This window comes from Glycine soja, chromosome 2 (genome assembly GCF_004193775.1).
Source record: "Glycine soja cultivar W05 chromosome 2, ASM419377v2, whole genome shotgun sequence".
In the NCBI taxonomy this organism is placed as follows: domain Eukaryota; kingdom Viridiplantae; phylum Streptophyta; class Magnoliopsida; order Fabales; family Fabaceae; genus Glycine; species Glycine soja.
In genome coordinates, this window is record NC_041003.1 from 8,094,254 (window position 1) to 8,111,923 (window position 17,670).

At 32.7% G+C, this 17,670-nt stretch overlaps 4 protein-coding genes across 4 annotated transcripts; 2 read left to right on the forward strand and 2 right to left on the reverse strand.

Annotated features, from left to right (window-relative positions):
- On the forward strand, positions 1–762 carry LOC114370177 (heat shock cognate 70 kDa protein 2-like). Its single transcript, XM_028327468.1, has 2 exons — positions 1–219; positions 295–762. Exons 1-2 carry the CDS (start codon positions 1–3, stop codon positions 760–762), a joined length of 687 nt encoding a protein of 228 aa, XP_028183269.1.
- A 6,140-nt stretch (positions 763–6,902) lies between these two features.
- Positions 6,903–8,019, forward strand: LOC114385175. The gene has a single exon (XM_028345182.1). The coding sequence runs from the start codon at positions 7,361–7,363 to the stop codon at positions 7,772–7,774; it is 414 nt and encodes a 137-aa protein (XP_028200983.1). The 5' UTR covers positions 6,903–7,360; the 3' UTR covers positions 7,775–8,019.
- A 164-nt stretch (positions 8,020–8,183) lies between these two features.
- On the reverse strand, positions 8,184–14,738 carry LOC114385165 (transcription initiation factor TFIID subunit 6). The gene is made up of 12 exons (XM_028345172.1): positions 14,365–14,738; positions 14,196–14,282; positions 13,922–14,023; positions 13,716–13,824; positions 12,993–13,096; positions 12,773–12,910; positions 12,580–12,675; positions 11,463–11,587; positions 10,838–10,970; positions 9,905–10,030; positions 9,670–9,781; positions 8,184–8,715 (listed from the first exon to the last, which is right to left on the reverse strand). The coding sequence occupies exons 1-12, from the start codon at positions 14,488–14,490 to the stop codon at positions 8,339–8,341; spliced, it is 1,635 nt and encodes a 544-aa protein (XP_028200973.1). The 5' UTR covers positions 14,491–14,738; the 3' UTR covers positions 8,184–8,338.
- A 1,628-nt stretch (positions 14,739–16,366) lies between these two features.
- Positions 16,367–17,670, reverse strand: LOC114385182 (CASP-like protein 4D1). The gene is made up of 3 exons (XM_028345195.1): positions 17,433–17,670; positions 16,964–17,099; positions 16,367–16,809 (listed from the first exon to the last, which is right to left on the reverse strand). The coding sequence occupies exons 1-3, from the start codon at positions 17,615–17,617 to the stop codon at positions 16,621–16,623; spliced, it is 510 nt and encodes a 169-aa protein (XP_028200996.1). The 5' UTR covers positions 17,618–17,670; the 3' UTR covers positions 16,367–16,620.

A 17,670-nucleotide genomic window follows, 5' to 3' on the forward strand; every position in this document is an offset into this window, starting at 1 on the left:
ATGAGATTTATGAGCTACTTCAATGGGAAGGGTCTGTGCATGAGTATCAACCCTAATGAGGCTGTTGCTTATGGTGCAGCTATGCAGGCTGCTTTGTTGACTCAAGGCATTAAGAATGTTCCTGATTTGGTTCTGTTGGATGTTATGTCGCTGTCACTTGGTATAGCCGTAAAAGGATATCTTTTGAGTGTTGTGATTCCTAGGAATACTACTATTCCTGTAAAGAAGAAGTAAACATTTGGAACATTTAAAGAAAACCTAACATCTGTTCAGATTAATGTGTATGAGGGCGAGAGAACAAGAGCTAGTGATAACAATTTACTGGGTTTTTTTAGTCTTTCTGGTTTTCCTCCTACTCCTCAGTACCATCCTTTTGATATATGCTTTGATATAGATGTGAATGGTATTTTATCTGTTTCTGCTGAGGAAAAAACCACCGGCTATAAGAATGATATTGCAATAACTAATGATCAAGGAAAATTGTCAGCAGAAGAAATTAAAAGAATGATTGAAAAAGCTGAGACTTACCAGGCTGAGGATAACAAGTTCCTTAGGAAGGCTAACGCAATGAATGCTTTGGATGATTACATTTACAAGATGAAAACGATTTTAAAGAAGGACGATATCAGCTTAAAGCTTTGCTCACAAGAAAGGCAGAAGATCAGTTTTGCAGTTACAAAGGCTACCAATTTGCTCCATGATGATAAACAACAGAATGAAGCAGTGGTGTTTGAGGATTCTCTGAAGGAGCTTGCCATTTGAACCCATCAAGGGAAAGTTTGGCTAGATGTTTTTTAGTATAGAATTTTGTGGTGCTGATCATCATTTTCTGTTTTTTTTTTTCAAAGTCACTGCTGCCTTGTTATCTAAACGTGATGTTTAAATTATTTTTACTTGAAATGTTAATTTTGTTTCATGGTTGACTTTGGTTGTCATTATACTTGCTGAATTGAATTATTCAAGGACTTGTTCCCCCCGTCTAAAACTAGATTAAATTTCAATATTGAATTGTCTTGTACAATATGTACGTTGTAAGCTTGGCTATGACTCTTTCGTATAATGGTGACTTCTGTTGTTCTTTGGTCTTATTTATCAAAGTGAAAGAGCTGTTGGAAAAAAAGGAATTGGGCTTTTTTGGCTGTAGATAGGACGAGTGAAAATGTGAGAAAATACAAACTTTTGTTAACTGTCTTTTCTGTCAAATTCTTATTTCTTTTGGATTTTGATGCGATTTGTTTAATATTCTCCTGTTGTTCTCACCATTGCCCCAGTTGTGACTAAAATTATTGAAGCATACGGTTACAGTAATATTGAGGAAGGATTTCTGCCCCAAGAGGAGATTTATTATTTATGATAACAGTAAACTCAGTAATATGCTACCAGCATATAACTGATAACATTCCTGGCTCATGTCTTGTGCAGTTGTGCCTTGGCCCTCATTCACACACTTACCATCCCATTACAATCCTTTTCACCGATATTAACAGGAACAAACTTCAATAGTCTCGTTCATTTTGTCTATGTTGTGCAATTTAAGGTTTTATTCAAAGTTCATTTTATGCAATGAAAATAGGTCACTCCTTATTTTTCTTCAAATTACTATATATTTCTGTCATAATGATGGTTGAGTGTTGCGCTTGGCTTGATTAGTTTTTTTTTTTTTATATTTTTTGTAGCATTAGTTTCATTTCAGGAACTCAAGCTTTTTTAGTTGGAATATTTTTTTTCTCATTTGATTGAAGTGAAACTCTGCTTTAAATTCTGCTTTCTCAGAATTTCAGTTTTCCTATAATGTGTTCTTTCTTCCTTATTTTGTGTTGCTTGCCTGTTAAATTTGATTGTTCATGTTTCTTAATCTTTGATTCTTTTCCTTAATTGGTTTTTGTTCACGTCCAGATCTTGGGGTCCCAAAGCCAAAGGCTCTAGAGCTGTCATGAAATCATAGATCACTTGTAAACCTAGGGTGACAAGAGGGATCACCCTTATTTATGAAATATGACTGGGTTCAAAGTCTGAAGCCCAACATTAGAGGTCCAATTGTTCCACCATGGTTGGTCTAATATTCTCTTGGTCTGGGTGAAACGATCTCGACTGGACACTGTACAGTTGATAATTGTTGTGCATACGTTCATTTGAATTACAAATAACACAACAATTATATATTTTTCTTGATTTTTTGTTTTAGTTTAACCTCAATTTAGTTAAAAAAAATAGATTTTTTTAAGAATCTTAGGTTGTAAATAAAATTTTAATCATTTTCTCCTAACTTTTACTCTTTTTTCAAGGTTTTGGAACACCAATTGAAGATGTCATTCATAATGTCTCACCCAACGAGCTATGCTCATCTAGTGAGAGTAATTGTGCAGACAAAGCCACATAGCAACTCAAGAGTGAAGAAGAAGTTTTAAGTCATCAGAAGAACTCGTCCAATGAGGAGAAACTCGACCAGCGAGTAAAGACCACTGAGTGAAGAAAAAACATTCAAAATTTCAATTGTTGAAGAATTTGCCCAGTGAGTTGAAGCTCGTCCAATGAATAAAATCACATTTGAAATATCTTTTGGAATTCATAACGAACTCGTCCAACAAGTAGATTTCACTCCAAAGTACAAAACAAAGGTCTTGGGTCCAATATAAATCCTAGGGTTGTGTGTGCGACTAGAGCTCCCATCAACCCCCATCTTTCATTTTCATTCTTTTTTCTTCATTTTCTCCCTTCCATTTTGTAATTTTGAGGTCTCTCGTGACAATGAGAGACTAGTTCATCATTTGTTAGGAGATTGGTGTACTAAGCTACTCTCATGTAATTAATCTTTATATATATTTATTCGGTGTCATTTCCTATGTTATTGCTTCTTTTCATTTTAATCGCTTGTTTTATGGTTTGATTACCTTATCTTCAATTCTTTGTTTTTATTTTCATTGGGAAATACTTGAAAACTAAGTTTTAAATAGAGCATCTAATGAATATCTCATCTAGAGATGAAGGGGTGTTTGTTAGTATCACTAGTGATCAACCATATAAACATGTTTCATAGTTAAACTGTCATTAAGAAATGTTTTTTGACTAAAATTTGAAAGTGATATCTAATGGGTGTTATATTTAGGGATGAAATAACATTTATTAGTCTTGATATATAAACCTTTGTTCTTAAATCCAAATGGTTTAGCTTGACTTGCTAAGGGATTAGGAGTTTAACTAAGCAACTTAGGCCCTCTCACATGAGGAATCATGGTTAGAGCACTTTAGTAGGTTAAGGTAGCATCAGAGTGAACATTGGATAAAAAAAATCTTTATAACTATTGAGATTCTTAGTTTAGTGTAGATAAATCTCCAATACTTTGTTTAATTTGTATTTGACTCCTTTTATTCACTAACTATTTGTGTTTTTATTCACTTTTTAATTGTTCTGTTTGTATACACTCGTATTAGTCTTTGAAGTAAGGAGCCCCTACTCCCAAGTTGGATTTGGTTTGTTTCCTGATATATGATATAAGTGGAAAAGAAAACATTGTGAAACATAAAAATGGTTGCTTTAGGGACAAATCAGATTACGGGCACTCTCTCACTCTCAAAGAAACCGTGGAAGCCTGTTCTGCTGAAGTTAATGATGCCTTGGCCTGTGAAGTTTCAGGTATGGATTCAATCAAGATAATGATCATTCTTTGTCATCACAAAGATATTAGCATCATCTTCACGACAAGGGGACATGATCGTGCTTTCTCATGCAAGTTTTTGCTTGTTGGTCCGATCAACTTCATCAACTGGAGGCAATGCCTACATAGGAGAAAAAATGACTAAATAATATTGCAGCAAAAATATCTAGATCCTCTAGATTGTACCCTAGGCACTTTAGATAGTGTAGTGTACGTGATAAGTGATAACAGATGATAAGAAAATCAAGGGGTGTAATGGTTACTTTTAGAATTGTGTTGGGAACAATTTAAATTTTAAATAAATGCAGTGAGTGAAAATTTAAATCTAGCTATTGTTTAGATAAAATAAATATATTATTTTTCTTATTTAGGTTTATGTTGTTTCTGTTAATTACGTTTCAAATCTTTAGAATATTTTTTCAGATAAAAATAAAAGTATTATTCCTATCATCTAGATCTAAGATGTTATCTCCATAACAAAAATTAAGATGGTATAAATTTGAGTTTACAATTAAGATGATGATAAAAAAAAAAGTTGATATATATGGTATAATTTAAATTTGTATTACAGTTTGCAAGCCAAATTACTTTTTGTTGTTCCTTAAAAGGAGCTACCTAGACTATCAAGTATCAAGTGCATGTTATGGTAAACTGTTAATTGTTAAATGTGATAGAAATGTATGTCTAAATTATTAAGGACCAAGTATTCAGATTAAATGTCTTCGGACGTTAAAAAATACTATAAGAATTGACTTTCTCGTTTCCAAAAGGTCAATTAAGTTTCCTTTTCTTGGCGGTGTCATTAATTATCCATGACATGATATTTTGTTACTCCTTTTGTGGAGTTTTGGTTTATGAAAGCTAAAATGAGTTCTTCCACTATGCTAAATAATTTTCTATGACTGACTTCAATTCCTTTGATTTTGAACACATTCTACAATCACACGAAAGAGGCGGTTTTCCTTTTGATGACTTCACTCACTTACCAGTATTTGGTTTTTATCTTATTTCAACTAAATAGGTAGCGATTTCCGTAGCTCAACTCTCAATGAAAGCAGTAATTATTGTACTGTATGAAATCAAACAATATAAAGCACACGCTCAAAATGAGGAGAATTAATGATTTAGTATTGCTATACTGGAGTATAGCGGACACTAATTACAAAATGGATCTGATGCAAACTGTATCAAAAAAATAAGAAGGAATTGGGAATGAATAAAATGCAGAAAAAGAGAGACCAGCAGAGGCCAAAGTGCAGGATTTCTTCGAGGGAAAGGATCAGTGCATGCATGAGCATCAACTCTGATGAGGCTGTTGCTTATGGAGCAGCAGTCCAAGCTGCTTTGTTAAGTAAAGGCAACAAGTATGTTCCTAACTTATAATGTCACGTTACTTCTCCTAAGTACCGAAATAATGTTTTATATTAAGACTACAGTATTCAAAAATTAAAGATTTAGAATATTAAGAGAATTTAACAGTGCATATTAAAGATATAAGTCACTGAATATTACCATAAATTATTAGCAGTTATGCATAGCTAGAAATATTTTTTTTTATAAATACTAATTTGCACCATGTAATAAGGATTGAAACTTAAAAATAACTACACTCACATATTCTTTTGTTCACAGTCGTCAAGGCTCATCGATCCACATGTCGGTCCAATGTTCTGAATCATTTCAATTCTAATATTTTAGGGCATTATATAATACCTATTCCGTTTTCTTTTACATTTATTATATTTTTCCCTAAACCTTCATCTTCTTCCAATCTTATTTTTTCTTCTCAAAATTCATTACTTCTTTAATTTTTTACACCGTTATATTTATGTAATTTACTTTCTTTTGCACTCTTTTATTTTCAATTTATTCCGATGATCAGTCTTGCACTTTACTTTCTACTACATCAAAGTTTTACACGTCCTAGCTTTTTTGAATGCCTTAGGTCCTAGTTGATTGCCTTTTTAACTTTTTTTTAACATCTAATAACCTTGGCGTAAATATAAATTAATAACTTTAATAACTATTCACTTTATACATTAATGTCATTTTTATATTTTTATAAAAAATAATCTAACTTATAAGTTCTTAGCATTTTTTCTTCTCAATTTTATCATTATTATTTTATTTTAAAATTTTATTTTATCCTTTTATTCAATTTAAAAATCCTCTTAATTTTTTTGTTGTATGAAAAAATCATACATAATTTTACGTTCTTACATATAAACAATACATGATACATTCTGCTACGATCCTTTGATTGTTATTTGCAACTTCTATTTCCCCTTATCATTAAAAAAAAAACTGTCATATTTTATTATTGGGACTTTAGCATGTGTTTGAATTTAAGTTATTATCTAAAATCATGTTACTAAAAGTTGTTGGCAACAAACCAATATTGAAGTTTGATATGTGGCTTAGGAATGAAGTTGAAAGTTGAGGTACTATTTTATCTCAAAATATACCGATCGAGTGAAAAGAGAATTAATTGGGTATAAAATAAGAAACTCGAATCCTTATTACACCAAAAAAATCTAAAATATTAAAATAATAATTAATGTAATTTTATATTTTTTATCAATATATAATTTCATATAAATGTATATTTGTGTATTTCATGTTAAAGAATAAATTTTAAGTTAAGAATTAATTTTTAATTGAAATAATTTTAAGTAACTTTTGCATTGGATCAAAATTTTATATTAAATTTTATTACTAACTTACTTTAAAAATAAAATATCCAAACAAAAATCATATTATCTCAAAATTAATTTAATTCAAAATTTTTGCACTCACTCACTCGAACACACTTATCTAAATGTTTGGCTTTTCGTCATAAATCTTGCAAGTGAGAAGGAAGTTATTTTATTTTTCTTACTTCTCATTTTTCTGAGAGAGAGAGAGCAAAAGATTTTTTCTCTTCTTTTTAAATAAATGAAATATTTTAATGTCTTTTTATTTTAATTTGAATACCTCGAGTGTCAGATAAAAGTCAATTACTAAAGAGAATGATCCAGTTTTATTTTCAGTTTTAGAAAATTTAAATATCTCTAAATCTAAAAGTTCAAAAATAAATAATTTAAAAGTTCAACTATTTTCTCATGGGGCAGCAAGGTGTAAAATAAATAGAAAATAAAAAAAAAAGTAGAGAGAATAAACCAAGAAGATCCTTTATTACAAAGTGCAAAGCATATATAATAACTTAATCTTATTGAGTTTGTTAAAATAATCAGTGGGTATCTCTGTTTAAGATTTTCAATTTATGCTTGGTTCATTCAAGGAAAGACCATTCTCAAGAAAACTAGCCATTCTTCACTGATTCGTTCTACACGCAAAGAGTTTTAGACTTTCAACACCCACTTTGCCAAATACCAATTGAAAATGGCACAGACCGGCTGACTTTACAACGCTGCCCCATGTATTCTATAAGCCGTTTGATTTAAAATATTTACTATATGTCGATCATTTTCCACCGTAGACTCTGGATTTCGGGAAAAAGTTGGAAGAAGGAAACATCCAATATAAAGAATAAACAAACTAATTAAACGTGAGACACAAAACAGGAGAAGGTTTCGATACCACTTCATCTTTCTTTGATATTATTAGTTAATAAAGATCGAATAAATGCTCTAGGAACCGACTACCAACACCATAAATTAGTAGGGAGAATCAAACTCTTTTCATCAAAGCACTAGAACTGAAAGATGAGTGTAGAAATTTTGGATGGTGCCACCATTGTCAACTTCCTTGAGGATGAAGAAGCGCTTAGTGTCTCGGTGCTTAACCGGTTCACTCACCTTGACACAGACAATGATGGCCTTCTCTCGTATGCAGAGATGTTGAAGGAGCTCCAAAGCCTGAGGGTGTTGGAAACCCACTTCGGTATTGATGTGGAGCCAGACCCGGATGAGCTTGCTCGTGTTTATGAAGCCTTGTTCCTACAATTCGATCACAACTTGAATGGCACGATTGATCTGGAAGAATTCAACAAGGAAACAAAGCAGATGATGCTTGCCATGGCAGATGGATTGGGTTTCTTGCCAGTTCAGATGGTCTTGGAAGAAGACAGCATCCTCAAAAAAGCTGTTGAAAGGGAGTCCAACAAAGTGTCTGCTTAAGTACTACTTCACTCAAGAAGCTTGTCATTCACAAAGTTCTGCTAGTAATGTAATATTTTAATGTCCTGGTTTTATTATTACTGTTTCCAGTAAAACGACTTACACTGGTTTTTGTTATAAATTCCTCATGGTCATGGCGTGAACTAATCTTACTGACTTTTTTACATATCCAAAAAGGAAAAATTGAAATTATGACTGTCTAAATCCAAAAGCCCCATTAATACTATTTTTTTTTTCACACCCTATTTCTTACACTAGTCTGTTATCTCTTCTCTTCCATTCTCTTTTCTTTCTAAGTTTATACATTGACTTGGTGTACAGATATTATTTTCCTATTAGTACTTTGGTTATTATTTGAATTTCCGAATAGGCTGCAATAAGGAATTTAACATGCTACGCAAACGTTAGATTCCCCGTAACAACCCGATAAGCAATATCCACCAACATCTAAAGCATCATCAATATGATTTTCGCATACCATGGAGGAATTTTAGTTTCTTCTAGAAATAATGGTCTATGGGTTATCCATGCTCTATCCATCAAATTACTACGATACTCCCTAAGTTACAAGAACATATACATCTCAGGAGCCTTAATGAAGGAGAGAATTCCTTCACCAAACAACTCAAACAATGATACCAGGGTACGTCCTGAGTTAAGCTCGTCCTTCCAAACCTGGGTGAGAGCAGCAGATGTCTTCAATGCCTGAGTATCACCCCTCTTACCTCTAAGTTCGCCATCTAAAGTAGTCTCATTTTTCATCTGTGCAGAAGATGATGATGTGCCAATTATTGAATCAGCTGAAGAAGCTTGAGTCCCTGCCTCCTCTTGCTTATGAACTGGTGAGAAATTCATTAGGTCCACACCAACCTCACCATCGGTAGCAGCTTTTTTCAAAGGTGGCTGCTGTTCCAATTGATCAGGGCTTGCCTTGCGTTTATCTTAACAATCAATCATGCAAAGAAGTCAGTATAGAAACAAATCATGGAGGTACAAAGCTGATAATTGATACTCAGGAATGACAAAACTACAGACCAGACATGTGAAAGTCTCAACTGGACCACTGCAAACTCTATTAAATAATCATAATATTGATCAATAAAATAAAACCATTGGAAAGTTAGTGCTTCCTAGTACGTCAGTTATTATGAATTTCTTAAGAAAATAAGAACCAAGTAACAGAACTTGTAACTGCTGCAAGAGTATCTGAATTTTGAACGTAAGTGGTCTGAAAGCATTACTTCTGTACAAGAATATTTAGATGAGATCTTAGTATAGAAACATCATTACCAGCTTGTTTACTAGTTCATCGCCATATTCCTGGTCAAATGGCCAGTTACTTTTAATGAAAAGATTTCATAATTTCTTTTCATAAACATAAAAATTTATCATTATTCAATTATTTAGAACTGTTAGACTAAAGTGAACAAAAAATTACTGATATTTGATAGACAAATACTTCTAAGTGTATTTATTGCAGGATACAAGATGTAGACCATTCACAACTCAAACAAAATTTCACACAGATGAATATTCTAAAAAGCTATTGAGATTACCGGATTTTAGGTACAGAGGCAGGAATGGAGATAAAAGAGAATGAAACACTAATTAATATAAAGTATAAACTTTGCTGTATTACAATGTATTGACGTGTTGGTTACGCTCATAAAACCTAGAGCACTAGCCCATATTATTAATCCTATTTATAATTATAATCCCATCTAACTAGGGGAACAAATCAGGAAAAGATAAGCAAATTTGGTAAACAATCCAAAGAGACAATGAGGAAATAGGAAGAAGTGTCGTCCCTCCTATGATCAGGTTAAAGAAATGATACTTAGACATTTCATGAACATTAGACCAGTATTTTCTTGGGTAATGAGGAAAATACTCACGAGTTGAAGAAGTAAGAACTTTTGAATTGGTCTTCCAGACAGCATGAAGAGGAGGAGATGGAAAAGTTGGGAAAATCTTTAGTCGATCATATATACACTGACCTGCAGCACGCTGAGTGATACATACAATTATCAGAACAACCATATTATACTGAGCAACTGAGACTGACATTCTTCAGTTGTAAAATCACCTATTTTTTACTAACAAGTGTCTATATGTGACAGCATATCTTACCAGCAAGGCTCCATAAACCCTCCAAGCTTCATGCCTTTTTAATTCATTTTTTTGCTTCTCAAGAAGCATCTCTGGTTCAAGAAGTTGCATATATGTTTCAAGGTTCGGCAGCAAAAGAAGGCGAACCTACTTCCAGTGTAACAAGAAACATTAAAACATATCACAGCCTCATATGTAAGCATCAAACATAACTTGAGTCAAACTAAGAAATACATCATATACCATGCAAGGCTTTTTTTTTAAAATTAGTCATTTAAACCCCAAAGTTCCAAATCTCACTTCTATTCAATTTTGTCCTCAAGATATGATTATATATGAATAAACATCAAGCAAGAAGCACCTTTATTTTTCCCCAAACCAAGACTTTAACTAAGGTCTCAACTCTCAAGATGCTTCACAAGTTCAGAATATTGAAAAAATACGAAATAGCATGTTCTTCCCACAGTAAACATGGGAACCTAAAGATAAGATGATGAAAAACATATATAGCCATTGCATTGGGAAGTTATCAACTTAACCAACAAAAGTACATTATAGGCTGAAATCAAAGCCTTAAGGTTTAAATCAATCAATTTCAATTAGTGATAATTGATAAAAAATGATTAAGAAATAGGTTGAGCTTAAAGGATCAAATCTGTTAAGTCAGCTAAATACAAAGTTAACTTCTTTTCCCGTCTTCCCTCTGACCCAAGAGCAACCTCTTCCTTCAATTCACCTCCAACAATTTTTTGTATGAAAAAAATTTTAATCTGCTCTTTCTGATGCCATGCAAGACAGCATTCTACTATACACATTGCAGGGTTATATTCCAAGTTCCAACATAGAATAAATACAAATGTACTGGTTTATTGATTTTTCTCTTTCACAATATTTTTTCCAATTTTTGGCCTTTGACTAACTCCATAATTGCCAACAACATAGAGAGGCACATACCACGTTGGGTCCCAGTGCTCCTAATCCCTGAATAGCACCATAGTGTTGTGTCAATGCCTTCTTGGGATCCAAGAAAGCATTCAGCAATGTTTTTGTCAACCGAGACTGGAGATTACTATAAACATGTCCAAACCTGCACGAATCAAGCATTTAAAGCAAGAAAAAATGCAATAGAATCAATAAGAACCCAACAAATAATCCACACACAATATTTTCAAACTAGGCAAACAAGATACCTACAGTCATAAAGCAAAACTAGATTTTCCAGCTTACAATTCAATGATTCAACCGTTTGTACCAAATTTTACATCTTCAAAGGCCAACAACTAAGCCAGGAAAACGTATGATAACTCAACAAAAAGCATTAGCTTTAATCATACAAATTCACCAAATAAAAACATTTAAGTGTGCCTTTGAACTGGATCTCCAAAAACAAAGGTGAATTTGAAAGGAAACACGCAATAAGTTTAGTATTATTTGGCTTTGCTACTACGGAATCAAAAGACACATAGAACAAATTGCAACAACCAACAAATAATAGGATATCCCAATAAATGTATCAAGTGAAAATTGCTTGTTTCCATTTATGCAAAATATATAACAGAATAGATAGAGGATATCTCACCTTTTACATATTGAGGCAACCAGATGAGCCGTAAAGTCTCTAAGTTCCCAGTGGTTGTCTGCCAACCTAGTGCCCAACCTTTTAGCAACAAGGCAGGTCACAACAGATGGCATCAACTGGTGTAGCTGAAGCATGCAAAAACAGAAAGAAAAAGGGGTAAAGAGATGGTTTCACATTAACTCATTCATGTGAAGCAAGTAACATACTGAAATCTAAATGGGCTTTATGGAAACACGTTTTATGACAAAACACTGTGGTGTCATTTGATCGATGCAGCTAACCCCACCTATATGGAAAGACTTTTCTAGTTATTCATTCTACTTCATTTCACAACACTACAAAATTATTCAACCAAGATATTGATATTTACAAATTAAAATATAAACATGGAAACCACTTAATTAGATAACAAAAGCCACTAAGTACTAACAAATGAACATGACTTTCCGAATCTGGCCCATTGCTATCTTGCTAGAAAAAAAATCATACCAGAAAACAGAACCCAAGCCTGACCTATGCAGGCTGATGGGGCAGCTTACATGGCAAGAGACAAGAAAGTACAGCAGGAAGTACATTTTTTTATTTGCCTTAAAATTTTCATGGGGGCAAACAGGTCTAGTGTTGTTAGGGTCATCTTTATAGACAAGCAACAAATGACAAATCAGCTTAAATATCTCACGATGCTTTCATAATTGAATGGAGAGAACAGAATTCCAAATAGAAAATGATAAAAAAACAACCAACATTTATGTAAATATTAATAATACTATGTTGCTTACAGTCTAGGGGTGTGCAAAAACCAGATCAGTAAAAAACCGAACCGAACTGGTTCCGAACTGTTTTAACCGGTTCAGTTTTATACCAAATAGTCGAACAGGTTTTATTGATTTCAAAAAACCAGTTCTTAACCGCACTGGTTTTTAACCAGTTTTAAATTGGTTCTAAGAGTCAAACCAATTTCGAACTGTTTTTCAAACAAAATAAAAAAATCATTCCCGTGAAAACCAGTTCGGTTACAATCCGGTTTGGTCCGAACCGGTTTTTTGCACATCCTTAGCTTACACAAAGATCATACAATGTCAACCCTAAACCCTAAATCAACAAGAGGCAAACTTACATATGGTTCAATTTGGATGTGAGGGTTTTGCAAAAGGCTACTAACAACTCGCATCAAGGCAAATAGAAGAGGAAAATTATTCAAACCACGAGAAACCTGACAAGAATGGAGAAGCACACAATTGTAATGAGCTACAATAAGGTGAAATTTTCATTTTTATCAACCAACATCGTAAAAAGACAAATAGTATTACCTCATCAGCTATAAAGCATGTGAAATAAGGAACTAGTGGATGAAGTCCTGAATCAGTAGCCAAACTTACTAATGCTTCTTTAAAGAGAACTGAATCAGACTCGCTCAAAGTTAGCTCAGCCACTTTGTCAAAATACAGCTGCAAGAAACAATAAAACTAATGAAAATGAACCACAAGATGCAAAACAAAATAGCTGATGGTGGCTTAATGATTTTGATACCTGAAGCTCTCTGGATAATACATGTTTAACAGGCAATTTGATGTCAACTGGAAGGTTATCATCTTTCTGCTCATGCTTTTTGACATCAGAAGGAGCTGAAATTACTGCAAATAAAATAATGAGTAAATAACTATTCTTAAAAGGGGCAGGGGAGTACAAGTTACAGATAAAATGGAAGAATTTACAAATAATAGATCTTGAAGCATTAAGCTGCCAAATGGTGGCTGTTTGTTTGCATGATGTACATCTCCACAATTATATGCATGATAGTATGCATATATATACTAAATATTTCAGAAAATCAGTCTATTTAATTGGATTTATAAATTTTCCATGCCTACCATTTCCAATTTATAGTGGCTTAGTGCTTATGAAGATGCTGGTAATTAGCAATAAGGATGTTTTCAACATATTTTAGACCCACAAAGATGACCACACTACAGTGACATTATAAAAATAAGAAAAATCACTTCAATAATCATATCTCCCAATCTAATCACTACCTCAAGAAAAAAAAATCTTGATATCATGTATGGACAGAGCAAGACATAATGACAAGCTGACAAACATAACATCAGAAAAATCATATATCCAAGGACTCCTGATCCCCTCCAGCTAAATTTTAGTTAACGTACAACCTAGTTCAAATTATTGTACCATGAATCATTCATCTGTGAGCAAAATACTACTGGTAGCACTAAAGCCTCAAGGTCAGAGAGCTACCTTCTACAGGAGCATTTTCCGGAATAGCAGGTTGCACACCTTCAATGGCAAGCCAGTGGCATGTAACTGCAGTATCAAGGGGTGCCTTTGGTAAAGAAGCTTCAATAACCTATGATTAACACAAACTATAATTTTAACGAGGTAATGCACTTGAAGTTTAAATCCAATTGACGGGAGTAAGTGAAAATGATTGAGCACCCCCTTACATCTTTTAAATCTACATCCTTGTCATCAATATAAAACAAGTCTCTGTGTCCAACAGCTCTTTTGAACCGTAAAGGGCCACCAGATGCAAATCCATATATTGGCTGACATAAGAAGAAAAACAAACGTGAAAATGAGATTGGAGACAAGAAATATGCCTTTTTTTTTCACAATGAAAAAACATCCACCAAAGTTTCCAAATGGTAGTCATAATAATACGCATCATTCTATTTAGAGATAGCAGAAAGCCATAGAACTTTAGTCCTCACAACTTACTTCAACATTCTTCAAGTTGAGTGCAGCATCGACATCATCTGCCGTCAAAGTGGTTCTCTTGGAATGGCGCATGCACTTAATTGCCTCCTGAAGTTTGAACAGAAAATAGGTCAACACACAGAACAGAAGTGATTGAAAAACACAGAAAACAAAAGAGTGAAAGAGAGACCTGCATAATCTGGCGCATGCGGTATTCGACATCGGGAGCGACGGCAAGAGCGACATCATGAGACAGATTGTTGATCCCAATGCTCTGCGCGATAACTTCAATCGTCTCTTTGGGAACAATGCTCATCGTCAAACACTGAAAGAGAGTGTTTGGAACTTGGAATTTGGAATTTGGAATTTGGAATTTGAATGCAAAACGCAAACCCTAACGCACATGGCAGCTCATCATCGCATCAATTTCCGAACTCGTTGCTATCTAACTTGCCGCTCAAAGACGTTTCGTTAGGGTTATGTATTGTTCGAGTCCAATTTGCGACAGTGGTGCGTGTGATGCGGTGCGATTCAGCGAAGGGAGTTGTTTGTGGAAGAGAAACGTCCTTACTCATCTAAATTAACTGTGTCACATTTTTATTTTTATTTTTATTTTCAGAAATGCCATCTGATCCAAGAGAAATTTTTATATATAATTTTTTAGTAAAAATTTATTAATATTAGAAAATGTGTTAAAAATCATACTGTTATCACACCTTTTAAATCAATCATAAGTTAATGAAATTGCATAGTCTAATCATACAAATCACCATTCTTGTAAAAAAAACATTACCAATATAAAATAGTAATATTTTATTGTCGATACACGATTATCTTTAAAAAGCTAAATAATGTCTACCTAAAATTCAACCTAAATTTATTCTCAAATTATATTAAATTTAATTTTTAGAATTTGAATAAATTTAAATATATTTAAAAATTATTTTTAAAGATATCTTAGTTTTTAGTCCATATTGAAATTTTCCTCATTTTTTTTATGAATTTTCAGTTAGTTGCTTAAATATTTTTATTAATATTGAGAGTGCTTAATAATCATTGTGGTAGGCATTTTATAGCATGTTATTTTTATTAAACTTCACTACAAGAAAAAGTAGAAGGTTAAATATTATTTTTTATCCATTATGTTTTAATATTTTTCACTTTGATGCCTTAAATAATTTTAAAAACTTTATTTTGATTAATGCATAATCTATTAATTATAAAAAAAATTATACATGGATAATAAAAAATAATTTTATATCATTATTTAATTATAAATATAATTAATTTATTTTAAAAGTCATATGAACAAAGATAAAGATGAGGTGATTTTATATGACACTGAAACACTATAAGTGCATAACCAAAATTGGGATGCATGACTTTATCACTATTCTACTAAGACTAGTAAGAGTGTATTCTATTTTGTAAAAGTTTTCTATTATTTAAAAAAAAAAAAAAACTTATCTATTTTGAAAAAAAGGAGAAACAATTCTGGACCCATATATATGATTTTGTAGATATGATTATGATACCAGAGACTTTGAAGGCAAGTGATGGCATCAATTGATCTGTTGATCTGCCAAGTGATGATGTTGTGGTTGGGAAATGCTAGACTAACTCAAGGTCAGAGGCTTTGACATTCCTACTAAGATGATGAGTGTGTTCACCCCTTGCCTACAAAGCTGACTCTTCAACTACTTCCCTCACTTCAGAAGCTTGCAAGCTTATACTTATTTTAACAACAGGGCTTCCCAGAGAATAGTCAGAGATTTCTACTTTAAGGGGAACATCGATCATTTCTATATTTTTAGATCTTTGTCAACGGATAAAATTCCTTCTTCTATGCTTGTTTAATTACTAGTAACTCCACATGGTTTGCTGCTACAACTATTGCAATTTGTTTATTGACCTATTTCTTTTCAGTGACATTATTCTTATATTTTAATGTTCATATATCACAGTAACACCTTTTCTTTCTCTTTTTTATTTTCTTTCTTTCTTTTACGATTTTAATTTTTTACGTTACACATGAATTTTAATTAAAAAAAATTAGTGTTTTATTTCCTTTTCAAATATCCTTGAGAGAAGTTATATAACAAATGAAGAAAAAAAAAGTACGGGTGGTTATAATCAGTAGTATAATTTAATAATTAATGAGTAGATGTACATATATAGAAGCAAGCAAGAAAGAAAAAATAAGATAAATCCATTCTATTAAAAATCAAAACAAGTACAGTTGCTTCATCATATCTTAGGAAGGAAAAATACAAACACAAAGATAGACAGAATACAAATTAAATTATTCCATGACGATTAATTAGTCACACTTTAATACTTGATTGACCACCAAATAAATTGAACTATACCAATAAGAAAGAATTACTCCTATAAATTTATAATCCTTGAACATCATTTCTGCATCAATTAAGCTAGCTGATTATTTTTAATCTTTCTTTGGCAAAGCAAAGGAAGTGAAAGTTGATGCTACGGCAGTGAACAAAAATGCAATCAGTAGAAGGCTGGCTGAAGCATTTGCCTTGTCCATAAACGAGTTTGAGGGTACACCTCTACCCAGCTCTACGGTCACACCAAATCCAGCAGCTGAACCGGAAATCAAAAGGTATGATATGATCTGTCCATAGAAAATTAACAATGCAAAGTTGTTAATTAATTAAAATGACAATATATTACTAGGTCAAAATAATTATTATTAGATTATAGAACAACAACATTATTGCAAAAGCGTGAAGACAATTTTTTATGACATGCATGATCGATCGATGTACCTTGTCACCGAAGAAATCAAATAGATAGCCACCATCACCGCTTAATACACGGTTTCCTGAGACCACAGTGAAGATTGAGAGCGCCATTTGCAGCAGGTTATACGCAAACCCAATTATTATTGTAGAGATCATATATCTGCGTTTACCAAAGAGTAACGTTGTTTTCACTTAACATTTCTTAATAAAGAGAAAGGTAAAAAAAGAAAAGTGATTCTTTTTTTCTCGTTTTTACTTATCATGCTCTAGAGAATATATCTGTATATATTTGGCATTTGCTTAACAATATGTAAAGTACTTGAAAATAATTGATTAAATGAATCCTTAATCATAATTAACTAGCTAGCTTCAGGTAAAAATCCTTCTCACGTTGCTAATAATGTAAAAGTCAAAGTGGCAATTAATATATAGATGAGAATATTAATAATTAGGTTGGATAATAAAGTAGAGACATAAACTATATAATGCTTACCGATAAGCATAGATATCATTGAACTTGATTTCCACACCTGTCTCATCATCAGTTTGCTTGACTATCGCAATGAGAATGAGTGCAATGAGAAGGAACACAAAGGTTAAGACCCTCAAAAGGAGAAGGACAGTTCTTGAACCTGTGGAACTAGAGGGTGTGCTATTACTATCCACCATCTCAGGCATATTTTTCCTAGTACCCAATTAATTAAAAAGCTTGATTCTGTGAATAATTTAGG